General features: G+C 41.7%; 1 protein-coding gene across 2 annotated transcripts in view; it reads left to right on the top strand.

The window, feature by feature from the left end:
• Positions 1-22685, top strand: part of LOC106564712 (VPS10 domain-containing receptor SorCS1) — a 156414-nt gene that overhangs the window by 70835 nt on the left and 62894 nt on the right. For both annotated transcript variants that reach the window (XR_006757943.2, XM_045691193.2), the window contains exons 2-3: positions 6887-6954; positions 10110-10209. Coding sequence is in view for 1 of the 2 variants with exons in the window: in XM_045691193.2 (XP_045547149.1) it covers positions 6887-6954; positions 10110-10209 (168 nt within the window). In the remaining variant the exon portion in view is untranslated. The remainder of the gene's footprint in view (positions 1-6886; positions 6955-10109; positions 10210-22685) is intronic.

The following is a 22685-nucleotide window of genomic DNA, read 5'->3' as shown; positions in this document are numbered from 1 at the left end:
TTCTTTACATAGTTGAATGTGCTGACAACAAAATCACACAAAAATAATCAATGGAAATCCAATTTATCAACCCATGGAGGTCTGGATTTGGAGTCGCACTCAAAATTAAAGTGGAAAACCACACTACAGGCTGATCCAACTTTGATGTAATGTCCTTAACCTCTATGGGCTACTCAACAGCCAGTTGAATCCTGTGGCGCGTTATTCAAATCCTTAGATATGCTATTACTTCAATTTTTCAAAAATGTGACTATTTTACACCATTTTAAAGATAAGACTCTCGTTAATCTAACCACACTGTCCGATTTCAAAAAGGCTTTACAACGAAAGCAAAACATTAGATTATTTCTGGCTCGGTACTCTGCTGACATAATCAGACACCCATTTTTCAAGCTAGCATATAATGTCACATAAACCCAAACCACAGCTAAATGTAGCACTAACCTTTGATCTTCATCAGATGACAACCCTAGGACATTATGTTATACAATACATGCATGTTTTGTTCAATCAAGTTCATATATCAAAAACCAGCTTTTTACATTAGCATGTGACTAGCATGTGACTAGCATTCCCACCGAACACTGCCGGTGAATTTACTAAATTACTCACGATAAACGTTCACAAAAAGCATAACAATTATTTTAAGAATTATAGATACAGAACTCCTCTATGCACTCGATATGTCCGATTTTTAAAATAGCTTTTCGGTGAAAGCACATTTTGCAATATTCTGAGTAGATAGCCCGGCATCACAGGGCTAGCTATTTCGACACCCAGCAGGTTTAGCACTCATCAAAGTCAGATTTACTATAAGAAAAATGTTCTTACCTTTGTTGTCTTCGTCAGAATGCACTCCCAGGACTTCTACTTCAATAACAAATGTTGGTTTGGTCCAAAATAATCCATTGTTATATCCAAACAGCGGCGTTTTGTTCGTGCGTTCTAGACACTATCCTAAAGGCTAAATAAGGGTGACGAGCATGGCGCAATTCGTGACAAAATAATTCTAAATATTCCATTACCGTACTTCGAAGCATGTCAACCGCTGTTTAAAATCAAATTTTATGCCATTTTTCTCATAAAAAAGCGATAATATTCCGACCGGGAATCTGCGTTTAGATAAACAGACAAAGGAAAACAAAGCATTCGGTCGAAGCGGGCACGCGCCTAAGCCCATAGTACTCTGAGTGGCCACTTGCCAAAAGCGATAAAGTGTTTCAGCCAGAGCCTGCCTCGATATCGTTCAACGTTTTCCCGGGCTCTGAGACCCTATGGACGACGTAGGAAGTTGCATCAATGCCTTCCTCTTGCAGGAACTGCTGACACACTCCAGCCACATGAGGTCTAGCATTGTCTTGCATTAGGAGGAACCCAGGGCCAACCGCACCAGCATATGGTCTCACAAGGGGTCTGAGGATCTCATCTCGGTACCTAATGGCAGTCAGGCTACCTCTGGCGAGCACATGGAGGGCTGTGCGGCCCCCCCAAAGAAATGCCACCCCACCATGACTGACCCACCGCCAAACCGGTCATGCTGGAGGATGTTGCAGGCAGCAGAACGTTCTCCACGGCGTCTCCAGACTCTGTCACGTCTGTCACGTGCTCAGTGTTAACCTGCTTTCATCTGTGAAGAACACCGGGCGCCAGTGGCGAATTTGCCAATCTTGGTGTTCTCTGGCAAATGCCAAACGTCCTGCACGGTGTTGGGCTGTAAGCACAACCCCCACCTGTAGACGTCGGGCCCTCATACCACCCTCATGGAGTCTGTTTCTGACCGTTTGAGCAGACACATGCACATTTGTGGCCTGCTGGAGGTCATTTTGCAGGGCTCTGGCAGTGCTCCTCCTGCTCCTCCTTGCACAAAGGCGGAGGTAGCGGTCCTGCTGCTGGGTTGTTGCCCTCCTACGGCCTCCTCCATGTCTCCTGATGTACTGGCCTGTCTCCTGGTAGCGCCTCCATGCTCTGGACACTACACTGACAGACACAGCAAACCTTCTTGCCACAGCTCGCATTGATGTGCCATCCTGGATGAGCTGCACTACCTGAGCCACTTGTGTGGGTTGTAGACTCCGTTTCATGCTACCACTAGAGTGAAAGCACCGCCAGCATTCAAAAGTGACCAAAACATCAGCCAGGAAGCATAGGAACTGAGAAGTGGTCTGTGGTCACCACCTGCTGAACCACTCCTTTATTGGGTGTGTCTTGCTTATTGCCTATAATTTCCACCTGTTGTCTATTCCATTTGCACAACAGCATGTGAAATGTATTGTCAATCAGTGTTGCTTCCTAAGTAGACAGTTTGATTTCACAGAAGTGTGATTGACTTGGAGTTACATTGTGTTGTTTAAGTGTTCCCTTTATTTTTTTGAGCAGTATACATATCAACGTACAATTTCCAGCCATGCATTTTGACTAAAACCCTTTGGGTATGTCAACAAGTGGGTTTACAACACTGAAAATGTTGGTCTTAAAGTATACAGAAAACGATATCACTGTGGTTTCTGGGTAATATTGTCAGAAGAAAAAAAAAAGAAAAAAACATTTTTAACACAAGACTGGCTAATTAGGCCCCAGAAATAGGCATCCCAAAACCCAGAACATTACTATAAATGTTTGGTATTTATACTAACATTTCCTACCCTGGGACATTGCTCTCAAATGACACATTTTGAACCTCAATGGAGACAAATTTTTGGTGGGATATCCAAGAATTTGACAGTTGACTTGAAAATCAAGGTTTCGCAGCTACATTTTACTTTCATATCTGGGATTGGCATGGATTGTGAAATATTTCCAAAATATGAAACGACAACAGCTAATCCTACAGAGAGAAGGCATGTTGTCACGATGATCCCTCCGGAGTTTGACAGATTCAGGTTTTTGAACATCTAGGAAGATGAATCATGTTTAGATATGATATTTATATATTTGACTTGTTTTTTCTCAAGACTATAATAGATATGAGGTGTAATGCATTCCTTATAGATGAAAAACACGGAGAAGCATTGAGTGCGAGCGGTGTTTACTACATGGTTACGAAATTGCATCTTGAACACTCAAGACTCCAGAGTGCATCCACCTACTACAGTATCTGAATATCTGAGACGATACCTGAAACATTAACGAGAGTGAGGAATACGAGATTGTACTTTAGCATGCAGTCAGAAAAAAACATGACAACTCTCTCTCTCGTGATTACAATTTAGTGAAAGAAATACAGAATAAAAAGGGGATTTCAGGAAAAAAATTGTTTTATATGAATGCCCTGAATTGTGTGCTTAACATGTCTCATTTCTGGGAGTTTCACAGTCAGACAAAGCTGTGGCTAGGATCCCTATGTTTTCTATTTGTTTACAGTTCTGGGCTCTCTTTTTTTCTCCCCTTGTCAAGGACAATCACCAGATAGCGGGAAACACAACGAGCCGTTTTCTGGCAACAAAGGCACCCAGTGTGTGTGCGTTTTTCTGTGTGTGTGTGTATTTATGTGTGTGTTTGTGTGTGAAAGAGAAACTCTAAGCACTTAAGTCTTTGCAGAAACACAGCTGTTATTGATCCGCACCCTGAGCTCAAACCTCTCTGCATTTCTAATACCCCCTAAAATTCTGCCAGCCAGAGTCTTAGCATAACATTTGCAAACTCCCTCCAACTGGCCTTCAATGCACTTTGAAAGTTTTACTTATTCGAAAGGGGACACTTATCTTAATACAAACCTCACCAGGCCCACCACCTCGAACATTTTCTGAAGCCCAATGATTTACTTCAATGTGGGGTTTTCAGCATAATGCATCCATAAACAGAGCTGCCGCCTCAACCTGCCACAGCCACGTAAACCCAAACACCTTCCAAGCTAATGAAAGTCACAGTCCTCCATCTTCTCTCCTTCAAACAACTCCTAACCGCTTCTGGTAGAATGACCTTCTTGTTGTTCTTTTTCTCTCCCTCACACAACTCTCTCCCCATCGTTAGTCCCTCTCAGATATCTTCATTTTTAAAAGTCTGTCTTTTCCTTCTATTGCTCGGCAAGGTAATATTTACAGTAGGAGTCTACCCACGGGCCTAATTGGCAAGCTCGGTAATGTAGCATATGCACTTTCCAGCGGGGAGACCATCTGACACGGACGCACGCTGATGGCCACCCACATTAGGCTCCATATGTGGCAGACAGAAGGGTCCGCATGCACACTGTCCTTCAGCTAATGATGCCAGCTACACAGCCAGCCCCGCCTGGCCTGCTCCGCTTCTACAGCTCTGCTTACTTTGCTTTTAAAGGACTTTATCTGTCCAGGTTATTGGTTGTTTGAGCGAGGGCGAGGTGATAGAGAACCTGGCTCTAGTACACAGAAACAGGTGGAGGAATAGGCATGGAGTACAGAGATACATTGGCACAAGGGCAACTGCTCTGTCAAACAGATATAGAAAAACTGAATTTAGAGGTTTGGTAGAATTTAGGAGAGAGCAAGGAGGGACAGAGCTAGAGAGAGAGAAGCCTTGTGGAGGTGGTTGTGTGTGGGTGTGTGTGTGCGCCTTTGTGCACGTGTGTACGTGCCTGTGTGTGAATTCTCCCTCCAGCTGGCCAGCAAAATGGACTGGGTCATTAGCATGCATTGGTCTCATCTGCACATGTAAGGTTATTCGTCCCCTGGGGTAATTCTCTCCTCACCGTAGTATCTACCACTCAGACGCTTAGAGGAGACACCGGGCTACATTGTGAACAAGCTCTTAATTTAAACGAGTTTTGTGTTGATGGGTTCTTCTCTCTAACCTAAACTCCTCCACAGGTCGACCCAAAGCAGCCGTGTGTGTGTGTGTGTATCGGTTCAGTGCGTTCCGAGGCCGCAGATGTTCCATCATACATAATACAGGGTGATCAAAGGGGCCTGCCTCACAGTGTAATTCCCCACTGCAGAGGTGCATCTGTTCTGGCGTTGTAACTCACTCGCGGGGCCCCCACGCTGGCGGAACACACTTCACAAAGTCACACAACTCCCACGGTGACTCCTCCTCCGCCACGCCTGCCTCCACAACATGCAGCGGGAGGTAGACTCGAAGGTATCCGAGGGACAGGGAAACAGTTGGATATTGCCATGACGCAGCGTGCAGCCAAGGAACATTGTGTAGCCGGTCTTGGAGACGGCATGTACAAATTGTTTATAGGCTCCGGTTTTTGCTGTACACTATGGACTTTTTCTCCCCCCTGAATATGCATACAGTGCAGTTCCTCTTAGACGTTTCAGACCGCCTATGGGTTTTTGTAGGGAGAAAAATAAGCTATGTAGATGATGCTAAGCTCATCTGGATGACATGAGGCTGATAAAGAAGACATGTTGTTACTGACCTCTGCGTGTTGTATGACATCCACAGCATTTGAACAATCCCGAAACTGTCAAACCCATGACGTCATACTCCAGGCGATTCCACACAGTTTGCAACATGCTAACAGACAGACAGCAAACATTGCGTGACATGTCAGGGGTCTGTAGTACCATGTTAAAGTAGACTGGTAAACTACAGATGTGCTTGGTGAATAGCTCCACCGCCACAAATTGCAATGAATTTGAAATATACCTCTAGTCATAAAGTAAATAGATTGCGAGTGCTTCTGTAGTTCTGTGCTTCTGTAGTTTTGTGCTTCTGTAGTTCTGTGCTTCTGTAGTTTCCGTGCTTCTGTCGTTTCCGTGCTTCTGTCGTTTCCGTGCTTCTGTCGTTTCCGTGCTTCTGTCGTTTCCGTGCTTCTGTCGTTTCCGTGCTTCTGTCGTTTCCGTGCTTCTGTCGTTTCCGTGCTTCTGTCGTTTCCGTGCTTCTGTCGTTTCCGTGCTTCTGTCGTTTCCGTGCTTCTGTCGTTTCCGTGCTACTGTCGTTCCCGTGCTTCTGTAGTTCTCATTCTGCTTCGGGCAGAATGCAATTTATCTGTTTTTTCATTTTCCCTGAAGACTTGGCTCGACCCAGATTTTCCTTCTAAATCCCATGCACTTTAAGGGTGTTACAGTTATAAAGAATATTTACAGTGCCGCGTTTAGATTGAATAGGATATGATTAAGTAATGAGCTCTTAATAATTAGTCGTCACACGCTGTTCGTCTGATGTATCTTTTAGTTATTTTCGCTGACAGTTCAGCTGAGCTTGCTAGTCAGTAGTCAGATCCCCTGAACAAGCTAGCTGGAGGACACATTTGTGTAATGTGTTCTCTATCAGGTAGACCGTGAGTTTCCCAAAGACAGAACTATGCCTTTTCAGTCCATTTTCATGTGTCGCTACAGAGGTTACATATCCAACATTTAATATCTTCCTGTCTGTCCCTTCTGTTTTCTACTTTGAAAGGATGTGATGGGTGATTTTAGAAAGTATGGAAGAAGCATCTTGTATTACACAAGTGATCATGAAATAAAGGGACACCACTTGAACATGGGAAAGGAAAGGGGTTGCCTAGTCAGTTGTACAACTGAATGCATTCAACGGAAATATGTCGTCCGCATTTAACCCAACCCCGCTGAATCCGAGAGGTGCAGGGGGCTGTCTTAACATCCACGTCATCGGTGCCCGGGGAACAGTGGGTTAACCGCCTTGCTCAGGGGCAGAATGACTAATTTGTACCTTGTCAGCTCGGGGATTTGATTCAGCAACCTTTTGGGGATGTAAAAATTGTTGATGACCTGTGGCTTGTAACTCCAATAACAGATAATTTCCTTGGATTTCGCATACTGTAGAAGAAACACGATCTCCTTGACTGCTGACAATGTAATTCAGGACGAATCATCAAATGTTTTGAAATGCTATGTGAAATGTGATTACACTTATGTTTAAGATGAATTGTGTGTTGAAACGTGCATTTTTTTGTAGGCTCTGTATTAGTGTATTAATAAGGAATTCTCTTCATGTCTTGCAGGTGATTCTCATGCTGACCAAGCTGTTTGACTTCAACCTGAACAGTGTCACAGAGAGCTCATTGTGGAGGTAAGCACATCATACTTTGTCATTGCAAGTCTTCTGTGTACATTTCTGTGTAAAGTCTTCAGTGACTGCCTGTATATCGGATTTTAGCAGCAACAAGGTTGTTTCATGTTCTGTCTCCTTTGTATACCACATTGTAAATACATAAGTGCATCACCATAAGAGGTTGACAAATCAAAGGCTTACACGAAATCACCTTGAATATTTAAACGGTGCAACTTGCCCCCTCCTCATTGAGGAGACTTTTCGCCAGAAAAACGTACACCTGTCGCCAGAACCTTCCAGCCGACCGACCAGATGTTTAACTCAGCCCAAAGCAAACAGGCATTAGTGTGAATATGAGTCACAGCTACTCAGACAGCCAATGTGCTCTCCAGTGTTGTCCAAGTGCACTTACTTTGACTGGCCTTGAGTGCAGCTCAAGCGAGTCTCATTGCACTTTCAGCTCAAGGGGCTACTCCGCATTACTGAAAACTGAATTCAAACATAATCCACTCCCTTGGCTATAGTTGTAATATCTTGTATTTGTAGGTCTACAGGTTGTGTTCTTGCTACCTTGAGATTCGGTGCCCAATAGGTTATTTGTGACGTACAAGTATGTTTGAGACTTGGCTGAAAATAGAATGTGTTTGACTGTCCATTGGGAACTCCGCGGTTAGAGGATTTTAGTTGTTCTTCTATAGACTCCTTTCAGTGGAACATGTTTTATGACGTCTCGCCTTATTTTACCCCAGGCTTTCGTAGAAAGAGGGACAAATTGAATGCTCTTACATTTGTTCCACTTGGCATTCATTAAAGTTGATAGAATGCGGTTTTGGCATTTAAGAGACTTTGTAACAGGAGGCCTGTCAAATCTGTACAAATCTCAGCGGTGCGGGGCTGCTGGAACATTGCGGCCCTCATATGAGAAAGAGGAAAACAGAAAATGGCCCTCAGGACTTTCCAGTGATTTCAGCGGCCTTGTCCACAACAGATCCATGGGTCACCCCAAGGCCTATCTCCCAACCACAGCAGTGGTAAATGTAGCGTTAAATGACTGTCTCCACTTAAGTCCTAACCACTAGCCTTTAGTGGCTTAAGTTGTGGATGGCTCAAACGTGAACGGGCGTGACACCTCCTTACCCTGTTAATGGTGCGTCTAACATTGACTGTTCCCTCACTTCATGAGGGAGAGACGGAGACGCTGGTAGTTTAAGAATGGAAGACAGCCATCAAACCTGGGGCAGAAATGGGAGGGGGTACAAGCCCAACCTGCTGCTCTCAAAGCGGAGTGGAGAGAGAAATGCTATCGGAGTGCACCGAGGCAGTCATGAATTAATTTGGAATACTCAGCAAAGCTGCCATCCGTTGGACGTTTCAAGCTGTTTATTGTTTACGTTGCACCCCGCTAATGCGATTAGCGACCTCTAGCTAACCATCTCCAGATACCCCCCACTCATTGATTAATCAAACTCCAATAGGGAAGACAACAGGGCTTCGGGCTGCTGCTGCTGTCATAGTACAGTAGATATATGGGGGAAATCTAATTGGGTGTGTACTGGGGGTGCTCTAAGTCTCCTCCCAAAATAAAGTTGTTGTCCTTGAAAAGAACTCAACAAGGCAGTATCACGCTAGTCCGGTATGAATAAAAGGGCTTGAAATTGAACCCTCAGCTAAAACAGCTAGGTATATGATGTGAGGGGGGGTGGCCGATAGTATTGGTTTCATTGGTTCATGTCGAGAGTTGCTGCACCACTAAAAGCAAGTCATTGGGCCTTAAATCACAGCAGCCATATGATGGGGTTCTATGAGGAGCAGATCAATAGCCAGATGATGTCATTGTCCTGTGGTCCAAAGTGTCGATGGATCCACCCGTTGATAGATGCTACCGCTGGTATTCAGGAGTTCGCCCATATTTAATCGACATGGAAACCATCCCATAATAAATCTGAAAAAGGGAAAATGAAAGTCACCAGGCTGGTGTCATGGGGCTGGGCTATTTGTGTGTTTCTGTTTGTTCTTTGTCAACTTCACTACAAAAAAAACAACTTCAAAGTTGTAACGCTTCCATTTCATTTGAGTTTCCAAAATCAGGATTTAACATTTCTATAAGCACAGGATGAATGAAAACCCTCTATCGAAGTCAGTGATTGCTTTGTTTGTAGTAGTAACAAGCATTGAAGGGTGATGCATGCATGGTGTATTTTTTAAGCTTTGCCTGCTTTGTGTGTGTGTGTGTGTGTGTGTGTGTGTGTGTGTGTGTGTTTTAGCTGAACATGAAATAGCTCCTTGATTGAGCCTCGATTCTCTATGAATAAAATGAACCTGGCAGGGGAGATAAGTTGTTCAAACTTCGAGACGTTCTGGAATGTCACATCCCAGACGGAACACAAATTTCACATTAGTACTCTGACCATCGCTTAAATATTTCAGCACAATCCCCTTTCATCCACTGTTAGCTTTGACTCAACTGTTGGGATCCAAATTGGGTTAGTAGTTTTATGCAGACAGATATGGTGAGACTTTGAAACAACAGAGTTGTGCTACCTAGACACGACCTCCAAAAAACTTCACACATTATTTTGCCTTTTCAGTATTCTTTTCAAAATCCACTCAAACATTGCTGTTACTTCCTTTTAAAACAGGAAGCTTTGTGTGAATGACAATGTAGGAGGCCACGTGAAAACTTTACATAAAAGCTAGTCTCACTCATGGTTCAATGGCTTCATCTTTGACCAGCCATAGAACAGTCCACTTGAGACTACGCAGCCAGTCTTTCAGCTTTACGTGAAGTTTTTCACTTTGTGCCTTTTTCTCCTAACAGTTTGGACTGAAGGAGTAAATGACATGATTTGACTTAAAATCTTTTCCTGGACCATAACAGAGAAACTATTCCAGAACAATTGCTATTGTTTCTGGTGATGCTGTTTTGAATTCTGTGCTGTTTTTAAAAGAAGAGCTGGACATTGGTCAGATAGTTGGAGACATATACACCCTGGCTAGGTTATGGTTGTTTATCCCTTGTAATCTGAGCGTGTCGTCGTAGAACAGCGAACCACAAGGAGGTGGGACTTAATTGTGCATGCTTTTTTTTTCTCCTACTAAACATTCTCCAGAAGATTTTTAATTACAACAAGTAATTCATCAAGTCTTCATCAAACACTCTGATTAAATTCCAGGTCAACCGACTACGGAACCACTTACCAGAAGCTCAACGAGAAAGTGGGGACGAAAACAATCCTCAGCTACTTGTACGTCAGTCCCAACAACAAGAGGAAGGTAAGGTGCATTTATGCGTCTTTAGTGTTGTTTTGTCTTATCTCATAGTTAACATTCTAGTTTTCTGCCTGCTTTCTAAATGCCACTCTGTGTGGGGTGTTTCTTACACTGTAAATGCTGACAAATGTCCTAACTCATATAAAACAGCCCACTTGACTCAATTTCGAACGATCTGTCAGTATAACTTCAAAGTCATTTTGTAGTAGAAAATGTTGATCTACTCATTGCGGTGCAGTTGGATACACTTTTTATTTTTTTTATTTCACCTTTATTTAACCAGGTAGGCAAGTTGAGAACAAGTTCTCATTTACAATTGCGACCTGGCCAAGATAAAGCAAAGCAGTTCGACAACATACAAAAACACAGAGTTACACATGGAGTAAAACAACATACAATCAATGATACAGTAGACAAAAATAAGACTATGTACAATGTGAGCAAATGATGTGAGATAAGGGAGGTAAAGGCAAAAAAGGCCATGGTGGCAAAGTAAATAAAGTATAGCAAGTAAAACACTGGAATGGTAGATTTATAATTTGAAGAAAGTTCAAAGTTAAAATATAAATAATATGGTGCAAAGGAGCAAAATAATAAATAAAATAAATAAATACAGTAGGGGAAGAGGTAGTAGTTTGGGCTAAATTATAGATGGGCTATGTACAGGTGCAGTGATCTGGGAGCTGCTCTGATAGCTGGTGCTTAAAGCTAGTGAGGGAGATAAGTGTTTCCAGTTTCAGAGATTTTTGTAGTTCGTTACTTACAAAGGCACGTCAATGGACTTGCAATGCTGATGTCAACTGCCAATATAAAACGAACATACGTTTTTGAAGTTAGTACTGCCATGTCTGTTTGGTGCCTCTGTCATCTTCAACAGTATCCGCCACATCCATTAAGCCATGCTAATCTCCACCCAGAGAGTTTGCAGTGATCTTCTAAGAAAATACTTCCAATCGTTAATATTTATACCGACCCTATAATTTCTCTCTTTCCGGAACTAATGAATTATAGACCAGACAAAACAAAAAGGAAGGAAGAAGAAGGATTTAATAAATTCCAGTGTTTTTTAATCAAAGGATAGACAAGCTCTTCATATTTGTGACCGTTGCCCCCCCCCCCCCCAACCCCTGCACCCCCAACCCCTTCTCCCACAACCCTCAAGAGGAGCCATCCTGACGATTTGAATCATTAGTCCCATCTCCCTTCATCCTTCCATTCTCACATTCCTCCCTTTTAACAAGACTCTAATCGGAACAGGTCATTTTCTCCTAGTTAATTCTTGTCTAATAATGAAGATGAAATGTGCCCCCTAACCTCCACTCCACCTCTCCTCACCCCCGTGTACAGTCCAATGAGAAAGCTTCTGTCATAGACCAGGAAAGAGGTGTCAAGCTAATGTTGAGAGGACGGGAAAAACAGCAGTGAGCTTTATCATTGCTGTGGACTGTCATGTGGAATGCTAGTCCGTTTTGTTTGGAACATGAACACTTTGTATTAACAAGAGGTAGGAAGTAAGCCTAGATAATCGTGCAAAATAAAAAACAAAGTCCAGGAAAAGCTTGTCAAGCTAACAGATGTGGATAGTGAGACGTACAGGGAATACAGTATAGTGAGCTTTACCATTTCCTTTAAATATAGTGTGGACTGTTAGCCTGTGGAACATTAGCCTGCGCTGTTTTGAAAAGTTTTATTGACAAGAATGGAAGGTATAGGCCTTGACAAGAATGGAAGGTATAGGCCTTGATGTTGCTACAAAATAGAAACTAACAAGCTACTAAGAGTCAAGTAGCCTGTAATCTTACAAAGACCTTACTGGGCCGTACCAAGTAATTCAACCCGTCTCTGCAGCAAACCTTCTAGCTTATACACTGACTGTACAAAACAGTAGGAACACCTTTTGTAACATTGGTTTGCCCTCAAGACAGACTCAATTCGTTGGGCCAATGGACTCTACAAGGTGTTGAGTGTTCAAAAAGGATGTTCATAATGTTTTGTACACTCAGTGTATGTCTCTCTAAACAAAACACAGCTAGTGGGTTTCTAAAATGGCAACAGCATACTACTGCAGAGCCACCCCTTTAACACAACTCAGGTGATATGACGTGTAAAAATTAGTAACTGGGTGCTAATGACACACACACACACACACACACACACACACACACACACACACACACACAGCCTGTTGGACCCAGGTTACCTTTGTCATCATCACTCTAGCTAGTTGTCACCCACGCTGTTGGGGTAAGTCAACCTTCTGTTGCTGCAGGGGATGGAGGAGTAGAGAGGAGTGGAAGAGATGCATGGGGTCACTGGTGTACAAGGACCAGTGGAGACCAGTCAGAAACAATGGACCACTATTTTATCACTGAGATCAGAACACTGCATGTATTCTGACTCATTCTGAGTATGAGAATGCTTATAAGGGAAACACTTGCGAAGGCAAATAACCGTACTATCAGTAGTTTCTAGTTTTATTACTTGTATGTATGGGATACGCATGGTATACATCATCCAACTAAACACTTACTGGCAGGTTGTCACGTCCTGGCCAGTATAAGGATTAATTGTTATTGTAGTTTGGTCAGGACGTGGCAGAGGGTATTTGTTTTATGTGGTTCGGGTGGTGTTTTGGTAAAAGGGCGTTTGATTTAGTATTTCCGGGTTTTTTGGTTTATGATCTATGTTTATGTAATTCTAGGTTTAGTCTAGGTAGTCTGTTTCTATGTAGAGTTAATTGGGGTGGACTTCCAATTGAAGGCAGCTGTGTGGTGTTGCCTTTGATTGGAAGTCCTATATTAGTTGGGTGTGTTTGTCTGTGTATTTGTGGGAGATTGTTTCTTGTCTAGCATGTATGAGCCTGAGAAGACTGTCGGTATATCGTGAGTTCGTTTTGTTGTTTTTGTGTTCATTTTGATTTAATAAATGTTCAAAATGAACAAACACAGTCCTGCTGCACTTTGGTCCTCCCTCACCGACGATAACCGTGACACAGGTTCCTTCTGGACAGTGCAACCGCAATAAAACATAATACAAGATGATAGAAACATCAAGTTAATGCTTCCATACAATAGAATAAACATTTTAGCATAAGTATAATACAGGAAGGCACAATTTACAGTCCAATATTTACACATTTGGGCGGGGCACAGTGTATAAATTGAGCAGTATAATAAGTCTTGTAGCAGCCGTTGTGATATGTCTGTGTGGGTGAGTGCATGTGTGCTAAGGTGCAGAGAATCAGAGCAGAGCAGTCCAGTTGACGAGTAACCACAAGCAAATAGTGGATAAACAGGTTTTAATACAGAGAAACGTAAGAAATAACGCGTAATGACGGTAAATATCGAGAACCCCTCTGACATGCTTGCAGATCATTATCTTGTATAAATGTTTGGTAGGGCGGCTAATGCTTCCAGAAAATGAAAGGAATTTGATGGGGGGCTGATTGAGCGACGGACAGATTCAGACAAACAACCTCTCTGGTTCATTCTCAGAAGCAGTGATATTTTTTGGGGAAGTAATAGCTCTGTTTTCTGTGAAAATGGCAGAACAAGCTCAATTTTGGTGGCCTCTGGTACATTCTAATGCCTTGATTCCATCCAAAATACACCCCTAAATTATAGAATAATTGAATGACTTTTCCTCGCATTTTGGTAAAATTTGTTGTGGTATTAAGTAGAAAGACATTACTTTATAGTAAAATGATTGAAATGTAGTGTGTTAGTAGTTTTAGATATTGTCTAGGCCTAGTCCTGAGCACAACTATTTTCTAAGTAAGATAACCTCTTTAACATTAAACCTGTCTTGAGATTCAAGTCACATTTACAGTCTTAGTTCAACAGGTATGATTGAAGAATGAAGCAGGTGTTAGACATGGGCTTTGCTAAACAGAAAGCAGCAGTTTCCTATTAACTTTAATTAAATCAGTAGGCCTATATCAATATCTTTCATACTAGCGTATAAGTATAATTTACTTGAACTTTTGTATCCTTCAATCTGTATCATATTTTGGACCAGAATGAGGCTCTCTCCACTTCTTATTGTTCCTGCAGTGAGAATTCAACATCTTCGTTGAATGTTTTCATAATTTATCTGCAGATAATCGACAAAAAAGCAGGAGTAACCTACCAGTATGCAAATTAGGGAGCCAAAACACAGTCTTTTACCGATGAGATTCGGTTCCATTCACCTAACAGATCCATTAAAAAAAAGAGCTGTTAGTTCGCAAACAACCCATCACTAGGCTACACTGACGAGTCATTTTACAGTCACTGGCAAGTTTTATTATTATTTAATTTTTTTCATGGTCTTCGAATCCTAGGAAAAAACAAACTATCTTTTGGTTTACATGTCCCGATGCGATACCATGGACATAACTACATTGTATGATTTATGAATAGCAAAGGGACATAGGAGATTGACTTTATTCAGTCAATTCGAAACCTTTTATAAACTAGTCAACACTTACTGTTCAGTAATCAATCAAAGCACAGTAAATAGCCTATGCTCCCCGACTCATGCGAAAGACTGACAGGCGTCTGTCCTATCAATAGATCACTAGAAGATGCATATCATTCATTTTAGTGGCAGAGGGCTATATGGACTTTTCTGACTATTTAATTGAAACTTTTAAATGAAAAAATGCCTAGTTAATTTATGAAGTGGAAAAAGTAGCCGGCTTACAATGAGTGTTATCGGCTATTTAGCCGACGGCCGGCGCTTATGGAAAATACTGAAGAATGCTTCCTCTCATGAACATATTGACTAAAGCAGCAGTCATCGGCACAAATGTTTCAGGCGAAGGCCTTAATTATTTCTGTGTGTGTGTGTGTGTATGTGTGTGTGTGTGTGTGTGTGTGTGTGTGTGTGTGTGTGTGTGTGTGTGTGTGTGTGTGTGTGTTGTGCTCCAAAACAATGACAGCCTCTGTCCAGCTCAGACAGCATCAACAGGCAGGTGGGTGGAATATGAATTTGCTTCAGATGAGATCTCTCCCACTACAGAGTTCAAATACTTGCATTCATTGCCACTCTTTTTGGAACAAGCACGTATTTAAGTGCACATTTATTTTTAATGTCCTCAAAGTAGTAAAGACAAACTCTTTACAAATGTTCCCATCACTTCCCAAAGAAGTACAAATGAGGGTACGTACAGATGTAGGATCTTCATTTGATCACTCGTTTGTTGCTGAGAATTTCCCTGCACTGCAGGAAATGCAAACTTCTAGTGTATTCCATGTTCAACCCCCACTAAAAAATGTCCATTAATTATAATCCACATAATCCACATTTCATGTTGCTGCAGGATTATTTTCCTGCTGTAGCACACTGGTTCAAATCTTTAAGTGTCTATTCACGTACCAATGCGTCAATCTAAGTAACATAATAAAAAAATCCCCATTAAAATCTGTCAGTTTAAGCTAGAGATATTGGCTGCATCTGCGGTGGAAGGTGACCGAGCTACAGCGGTATTTGTCAGACCATGAGACATCCCGAAAATCGGTCTTCTCACGAAAACATCTGTAGCATCCGAACGGTTTGGTCAATAACCTCTGGAAAGGGGAGAATCTCACAAACACGATGGTGTTCTTCGTTTTGCTCTACAACCCCCACAAGTGTCACAGGACTCATCGAAGGTAACCCATGTAATTGAGTGGAGGTTGCTTTGTGAAAAAAAAAACATAAGGGGTTATTAAGTATGTGTCCAAAAAAACTAAAATATTCCCGGAGCTTTCTTATATTACCCAGATATAGACATTTTACATTTACATTTTAGTCATTTAGCAGACGCTCTTATCCAGAGCGACTTACAGTAGTGAATGCATACATTTCATACATTTTTGTTTTTCTGTGCTATAGGACAGACACTTTGAAACCTTTTTCCTTATGATTTATTTTTTGACTTTTTTGGGACATTTATGAATGTTTTTCTATAGACTATAGTAGCAAACAACAAATTCAATATTTTTTATTTAAAAAAAATTACAATATTTTTTGGGATACCTAAAGGGCTCCTAAAATGTTAAATCAAATAGCTAAATGGTCCATCATATTAGCATCTTTAAACAATTCCAGATGTCATTTTAGTACTAACCTCATACATCAGTAAATTGACTAACCAGTGTCTGTATATAGCCTTGCTACTCTTATTTTCAAATGTCTTTTTACTGTTGTTTTATTTCTTTACTTACGGACACACATACCTTTTTTCCACCCTCCTATTGGTTAGAGCCTGTAAGTAAGCATTTCACTGTAAGGTCTACACTTGTTGTATTTGGCGCACGTGACAAATAAACTTTGATTTGATTATAAAGCAGCTCCACTCCCATCACTTAAAGTCTTACTTTCAGCCTTGACTGTAAGATAACACGCCAAGGTTACAACACGTGATTATTTAATATGAATGCTAAACTCCGTATGCAAGGATATCATTAACTGCAAACATCTGTCTTAATAGCTATAATGGATGATTAGCTAGCTGCAACACATGGTGTGATAACTTCTGTATGCAGGATACATCCCTAATACAGGAACACTCCAAAAGCAAAACAGGGACGTGGATCTACCATGGGAGCCAGCTAGCACTAGTATGTTAGTTTAGCGTGCTAGCAACTGGAACTGCCATGGGACCCAACTGGCTCTAGCATGATAGTTTAGCATGGTGCAATTTACCTGTTCCTCACCATCCTTCAGCTGGTGGAGGTAAACACTAGCATGGGAGTGGTTACTCATCTCACTGTTCTTTATGGGAGACAATACAGTCGTGATCTGAGTCGAGGCGAGTTAGCCATGCTCTGGATGAAGGAAGGGAGTATCTGTGCATGTGGTGGTAAATGTGATGGAAGCGAATAACCTAACGGTGGAAAAATATATAGAACATCTGTCAGCCCTAAGGCACAATCTACAAATGAGAGCGAGGCAAGAACACTAAGGCCCATGAGCAGGCTGAGAGAGAGGCGGAGAAAGACGGAGGGAGGGAGAAGCCCTTGGAGTGCTTCCATAATCTCAAACAGATCGCATCGCATGACGCCACGTGCAATTATTCTTACATTCCCTTCTGATTTATTAATGTTCCACGTATCGTGATTGTTTGTGACGAAACAAAATCAAGGGTGTGGCAAAACAGCATGCTTCCTTGCCCTTTAAGTAGACCTACCTCAAACTTTGTTGCGTGCCTTCCTTGTATGACCTCATTATGTGATGCAGTGGAGAGGGTCTGCACTCCAAAAAATATAATTTACATATTTGTTTAATTCTAGAGGCAACGCAAACAGTATTATCATTAATATGCTTAATATTATCCATCAATCCCCGATTAGATGTGCTTGTTGTACACAACACTCCACCAAGTCTTCCAATTTGTTTTTGTGTGTGTGTGTGTGTGTTGGGTGGTAGGGGCTAGAATGGGAGTCATAAAGCCCCAATTACCGTCAGTGTGAAGATGCAATGTTAGTGTTGGTGAGGTCTGGGCCGGAGTGCAGTGGAAATGTCAAGGAGATAGTCAATTAGTCTAGACTTCAAATGCCTGGGCTCAAGAGACAGTACTTGTGTTTAATAAGGAGAGTTCAAAGTGTTGCAACTCCTGGTTGGCTGGTGGACTCCATCAGGGAAGGAAAAAGAAAGAGAAGAACTCATTATGTAGTCCAGAATAGAGAGCTGTAATAGTGTATGCAAAAGACAAGACAAAGTTTTAAGGGAGTGATCAAATTCGGGTGAAATGAAGAGGTGAACTAATGACAAGGTAATAATGATACAGCGCCTCTGACTAGAAATCCAAAAAGATGATCCATGCACCATTTTCTGTAGTGTGTTCTCACTTGTTCAATGTCCCTCTTTCTCTTCCTCCCGCTTGGCCCTCATTTCACTTTGGTGAGACCTTTGCCCGAAGCATCCCAAGTCTCCCGGCTGACATTTTTATTACCCTCCTATGAAGACTTCACTTCTTTTCCCATGCCAGACCTTGTCCCTGCTTGATTGCCCTTTTGCCCGTAGCCTCAATTGGGCATCTACTCGGTCTCCCATCCAAAGCAAGACCTGGATTGTGTTTAACTGGACAAAAACGGACTGAAACAGAGGAAGAGACTACCTGGACCTGTCCACTAAGAAATGCTCATTTTAGTTTTCCTTTGTAAAAACATTTTAAAACCTGCCCTAAATGAACATAACCCTGTAGTTATTAAACCCATTCAATCCCTTTCTATTGCTAACATGTTCTCCATAAATAGGTTATGCCATGGGTTCAAAGCAGCAACTGCTAAATAACGCCTAGGGTAGATCTTTAGTAAGCGCAAGTACAGTACATTGTATTAGCAGATGAAGAGACTGAAGTCCATTAGGCAGAAATGATCTCTCCAAGGCATTGTAGGGCTTTTCATTAAAGATGTATTATCTTTCCTAGGTCTTAGTGTGTTAGACTGAGATTTCTTACAAAGGAAAGAGGAGGCCATTTTTATTACTTCCAGATAGGCATACAAAGGAAATGAAGCAATTCTGCCCGTAATTAAAATGCACTGTGGACAATTAACTCAGTTGTAATAGCATTATTAAGATACATTCTTAAGACATTAATATAGAATGTCCATGTGAATATTGGAACATTTCACTCACAGTCGATATGTACATTCAGATTTACTGTAGTTCAAGAGCATTATGTCTTAAAAGATTTACGCAATATGATCTTGCTGCCTTTTCTCCTGCCAAGTTGGATGGTTTCTATTCATGATTTTCCCCATGGGAAAAACCCATAAACTTCCTATCCATCAAACTCTAACTTATTTGCTGGGGAGGTTTCTTCTGTTTTTGGACACATTTTGGAATCGCATTAACTCAAAATATAAATTGGACTATCTGACCAGGTGATGCAGAACTCTGCCAAATTGTTAAGTTTTAAACAGAGGAAGTTGTTATTTTAAAACTCTGGGGGTCCGCGAAAATATATATTTTATGAACATCGCTAGAAACAGAATGAACACATTTTAAAATTACATACCTACAGTAGAAAATAGGATATTGTCTTATTTCTAATGATGTCAACTTTATTTCTCAACTCTTAATATTGAGCAAGTTACACTCATTGGAGCCAATTACACTCACTTGAGTATCTGACATAGGCTTTGAAAAGCACCTGCGTTATAGGCTACCAGTGCAGCAAGTGCCACTGTCTGCTGGTAAGCTTTCTTAACTCGGACATGCTGTTTTGCCAACACATGGCTAACCTTTGTTTGAACAGCTGCTCTTAGCCACTGGTGTAGCGGAACCCCCCCCCCTCTGGGGGCTGATTAGCTCGTCAACTCGCACCTATGTCTAAATTGAATTCATGTTTTTAATCATTTTCACAGTAACCCTCATTTTTTAATTTCCACATGTAGCAAGCGACGTGTTTGTTGTCCAACTACATTTACATTTACGTCATTTAGCAGACGCTCTTATCCAGAGCGACTACATGGCAGTAGGTTAGTCAGACAATATAGTTGTCATGCATCTAATTAGCCTATTTCTCAGCAGCGCCGGAGGCAGCCAGCCTCGGACTCCTCACCTAATTGGCTATCAACAGTTCAAAAAAGTTCGGTGAATCAGGTCAGACTCGGATGGAGAGTGAGTGCATTGTTCAAGATGGATGAACAAAAGGCAAGACCAACTGGTGCACAAAAACGCAGTGAAACGAAACACCAGGTGGAAGCTAGTAGGCCTAGCTATGCAGCAGCAAGCACTAGCAGCCTGCCAGTCCAGACTGAGACCTCACTGCCCGGGCCCCGCTAGTGCCTGAGACCCCCCCCCCCCCCCCCCCTTTCTGTGAACATTGTTTAGCCTACGAGTGATGAGACGGATAGCCCACAGTGTGGAGTCTGAGTTTCAGTGTGTAATATAAATAGGCTACCATGCTAAATACTGTATATAGCTATAGATAGGCTAGTAGGCTAGACTGCATTGTCTGCATAATGAAACAATCCCTAGAAAGCTATTGTTTTGATCATTGGCATTAATAGACTGGTTTTTCGCAGCATGAACGTTCTACCCAAGCTGTGCGAGAGCGTGTGGACAGCAAAGGTAGGCTATAGGTCTACAGGACAGTTGTATCCTATTAAAAACATACATTGGTTACTGATTAGTATGTTGTTGCATAGAACATGCATTTTACAATCTGCAATGTTTGAATGTCCTACTTTAATTACCCAGCAAGTAAATACCTAATTGCAACCAGTCAGCATTCTAAATAGCAGCATTGCAACACTGTAGGCCTATAGCTTAGTGAAACATACATGTTAGGCTTAACATGAGAAAAGGACCACCCAAAAAAACAAAACATGTATCCAATAAAGCAAAGCTATAGGCTACTACAAGCACTAGCACCAATCTGAATCCTATCGATAGGCAGCCACATATACGTTGCAACTTCAGAACCACGGACAGCGATCGGAAGTCTATACTGAGGGGCTGACGCATTAGACTTTGCGGGGGACCAGAGAAACTGCGCTACACCAGTGCTCTTAGCCAAAATGTGTTTGGAGTTACACTTCCTCTTCCAATTATAATGTGGGGAAGTCAAAATGTATAAAAACTATACCAAATATATGAATTACTTCTCCTTGCCATTTATCATTCACCTGATAAGACAAGACGTGACAGAAAAACGTTTTTTCTAACGTATGATGGTGGTTCCTGGGTCGCTGATTTGCCTGGGAGGGGGGTCCCTTGGCAAGAAAAGGTTGAAGACCCTAGGTCTAGTTATGTTGGGTATTGTGTAATTTTGACATGGGCCACTAGATGGTGGCTGATTCATGGCTTCTACACTACTGTGCTGCTCTTCAGACATCTCTACAAGGCTAAAGAGACAGTCGAGACTGACCTTTTTGTCTGAGGAGTTCACTTACTGGTCACCGACAGTCCATCTATGACATGAGCGAACAAGAAACTCCTATTGTTTTCTGTTCAACAGCAAACGCACCTGCTGCTGGTTTACAGGAAGTAACATCTGCCATGTTGCCCATTCAAACTCTCATAATCACGTCTGGGTAGTCAAACTAGTAGCAACATGTCAGCCTAAAAGTGGGTGTCTGTTGTTAGGAGCTACAATTTAGTGAGTTCTACTTTCCCTCCACTCTTCTCCATGAATTTCCTTGAAATCTTGCCATTTGAACTTCCTATAATGCAAAGAGAGTATATTTGTCGCTTGGGCACCGACTGTGTTACGCTTGGATTTAGAGAGATGCTTCAAAATCCAATTACTGTGACTGGAGTGAAATGGAAAATATGGGCCTAATTTCATTAATATTCTATCACTGAGTATTTACTGCTGCACGACTATTAACTCACTGTGTTATTCCTCGCACACTTCTTAAACGTCTTGCAGTTGGTGGCTGCTTCATTATCCTTTGGTCATTTTGAACCTCTTTGGCCTCATAAACTAAATACATGCACATGCCCATACATATACACACACTGGCGCGTGCACACACATGTACACACACACAATGGTAGCAATTCAGGCATGCCCTCTCTTTTCCTCGTGCTCCATCAGGGGAAAGTGTGAAGTGTCGAAATGAACAAAATGCCAGCGTTTGTGTGGATTACAGAGCATGGAACTCTGGAGAAAGTTTCAGGGTCAGCATGATTCCTTTTTAGTTTTTCTCTTATTTAGAAAACTCCGGTAAAGTGAAGGATTTAATTGGGCGGCATAACATTACGCAACATTTGGATATGCATTTTCAGAGTTTTTTTGACCAGAGTGAGATGGTTCCTTGAAATTACACTTGGAAAAGTTGATTGAGTCAACATGTTCAGTCTGTCATTTCCTGTCTAAACATGACACCGTAATGTCATGTGATGAGGATGTTGACATTTCTATGCAGTTTTTAATATAAATCTGTTAAATTACGAGGTGAAGCTCCAAGATAGCGTATCTAAAGATACAGCTATGTCTAAACAGTCATATAATTTTGCATGATGAGGATGTTGTTGAAATGTTTATACAGTTTTATATGAATTTGTAAAATGACAAGGTAAAGCTCTGTCATAACATAGGTCTAAAGGTTTGACGCTAAACGTATATTATCCATGTTAAGTGAAGATTAGTTTTTAGATAAAAGTATGACAGCTGAATGCTTGGCAACTTCATTGCCCTGTTTACTGCTCATGGTTAATGTCATCTTATGAAGCAGAATATAGTATTCAACACAACTCCTACAGGATTCATTCCCTCACTGCCACATCTGTCCAACTCTTTCCCTCATTTCTCTCTCATCTGAAGGTTATAAGTGGAACTAATCAGATACACAACCACATCCCCGAGACGCTCACCAGAATCTTCCTAACCCATTTTCACGTCGCACTAGGATATATCGATTTCCATATTCTAACAACAAATTATTGAAATAAGTCGTCATGTGAGTGTTCCAGAATTCATGAAACCGCTTATAATCCTCCCTTCACAATAGCTGCATTAGCCTACATAGGCTAGGCTAGAATAGGGCTGTATCGCCATA

Source organism: Salmo salar, chromosome 12 (genome assembly GCF_965601325.2).
Source record: "Salmo salar chromosome 12, fSalSal1, whole genome shotgun sequence".
Classification (NCBI taxonomy): domain Eukaryota; kingdom Metazoa; phylum Chordata; class Actinopteri; order Salmoniformes; family Salmonidae; genus Salmo; species Salmo salar.
Note: the sequence above shows the minus strand (reverse complement) of the source record. Positions and strands in the feature narration are given on the sequence as shown.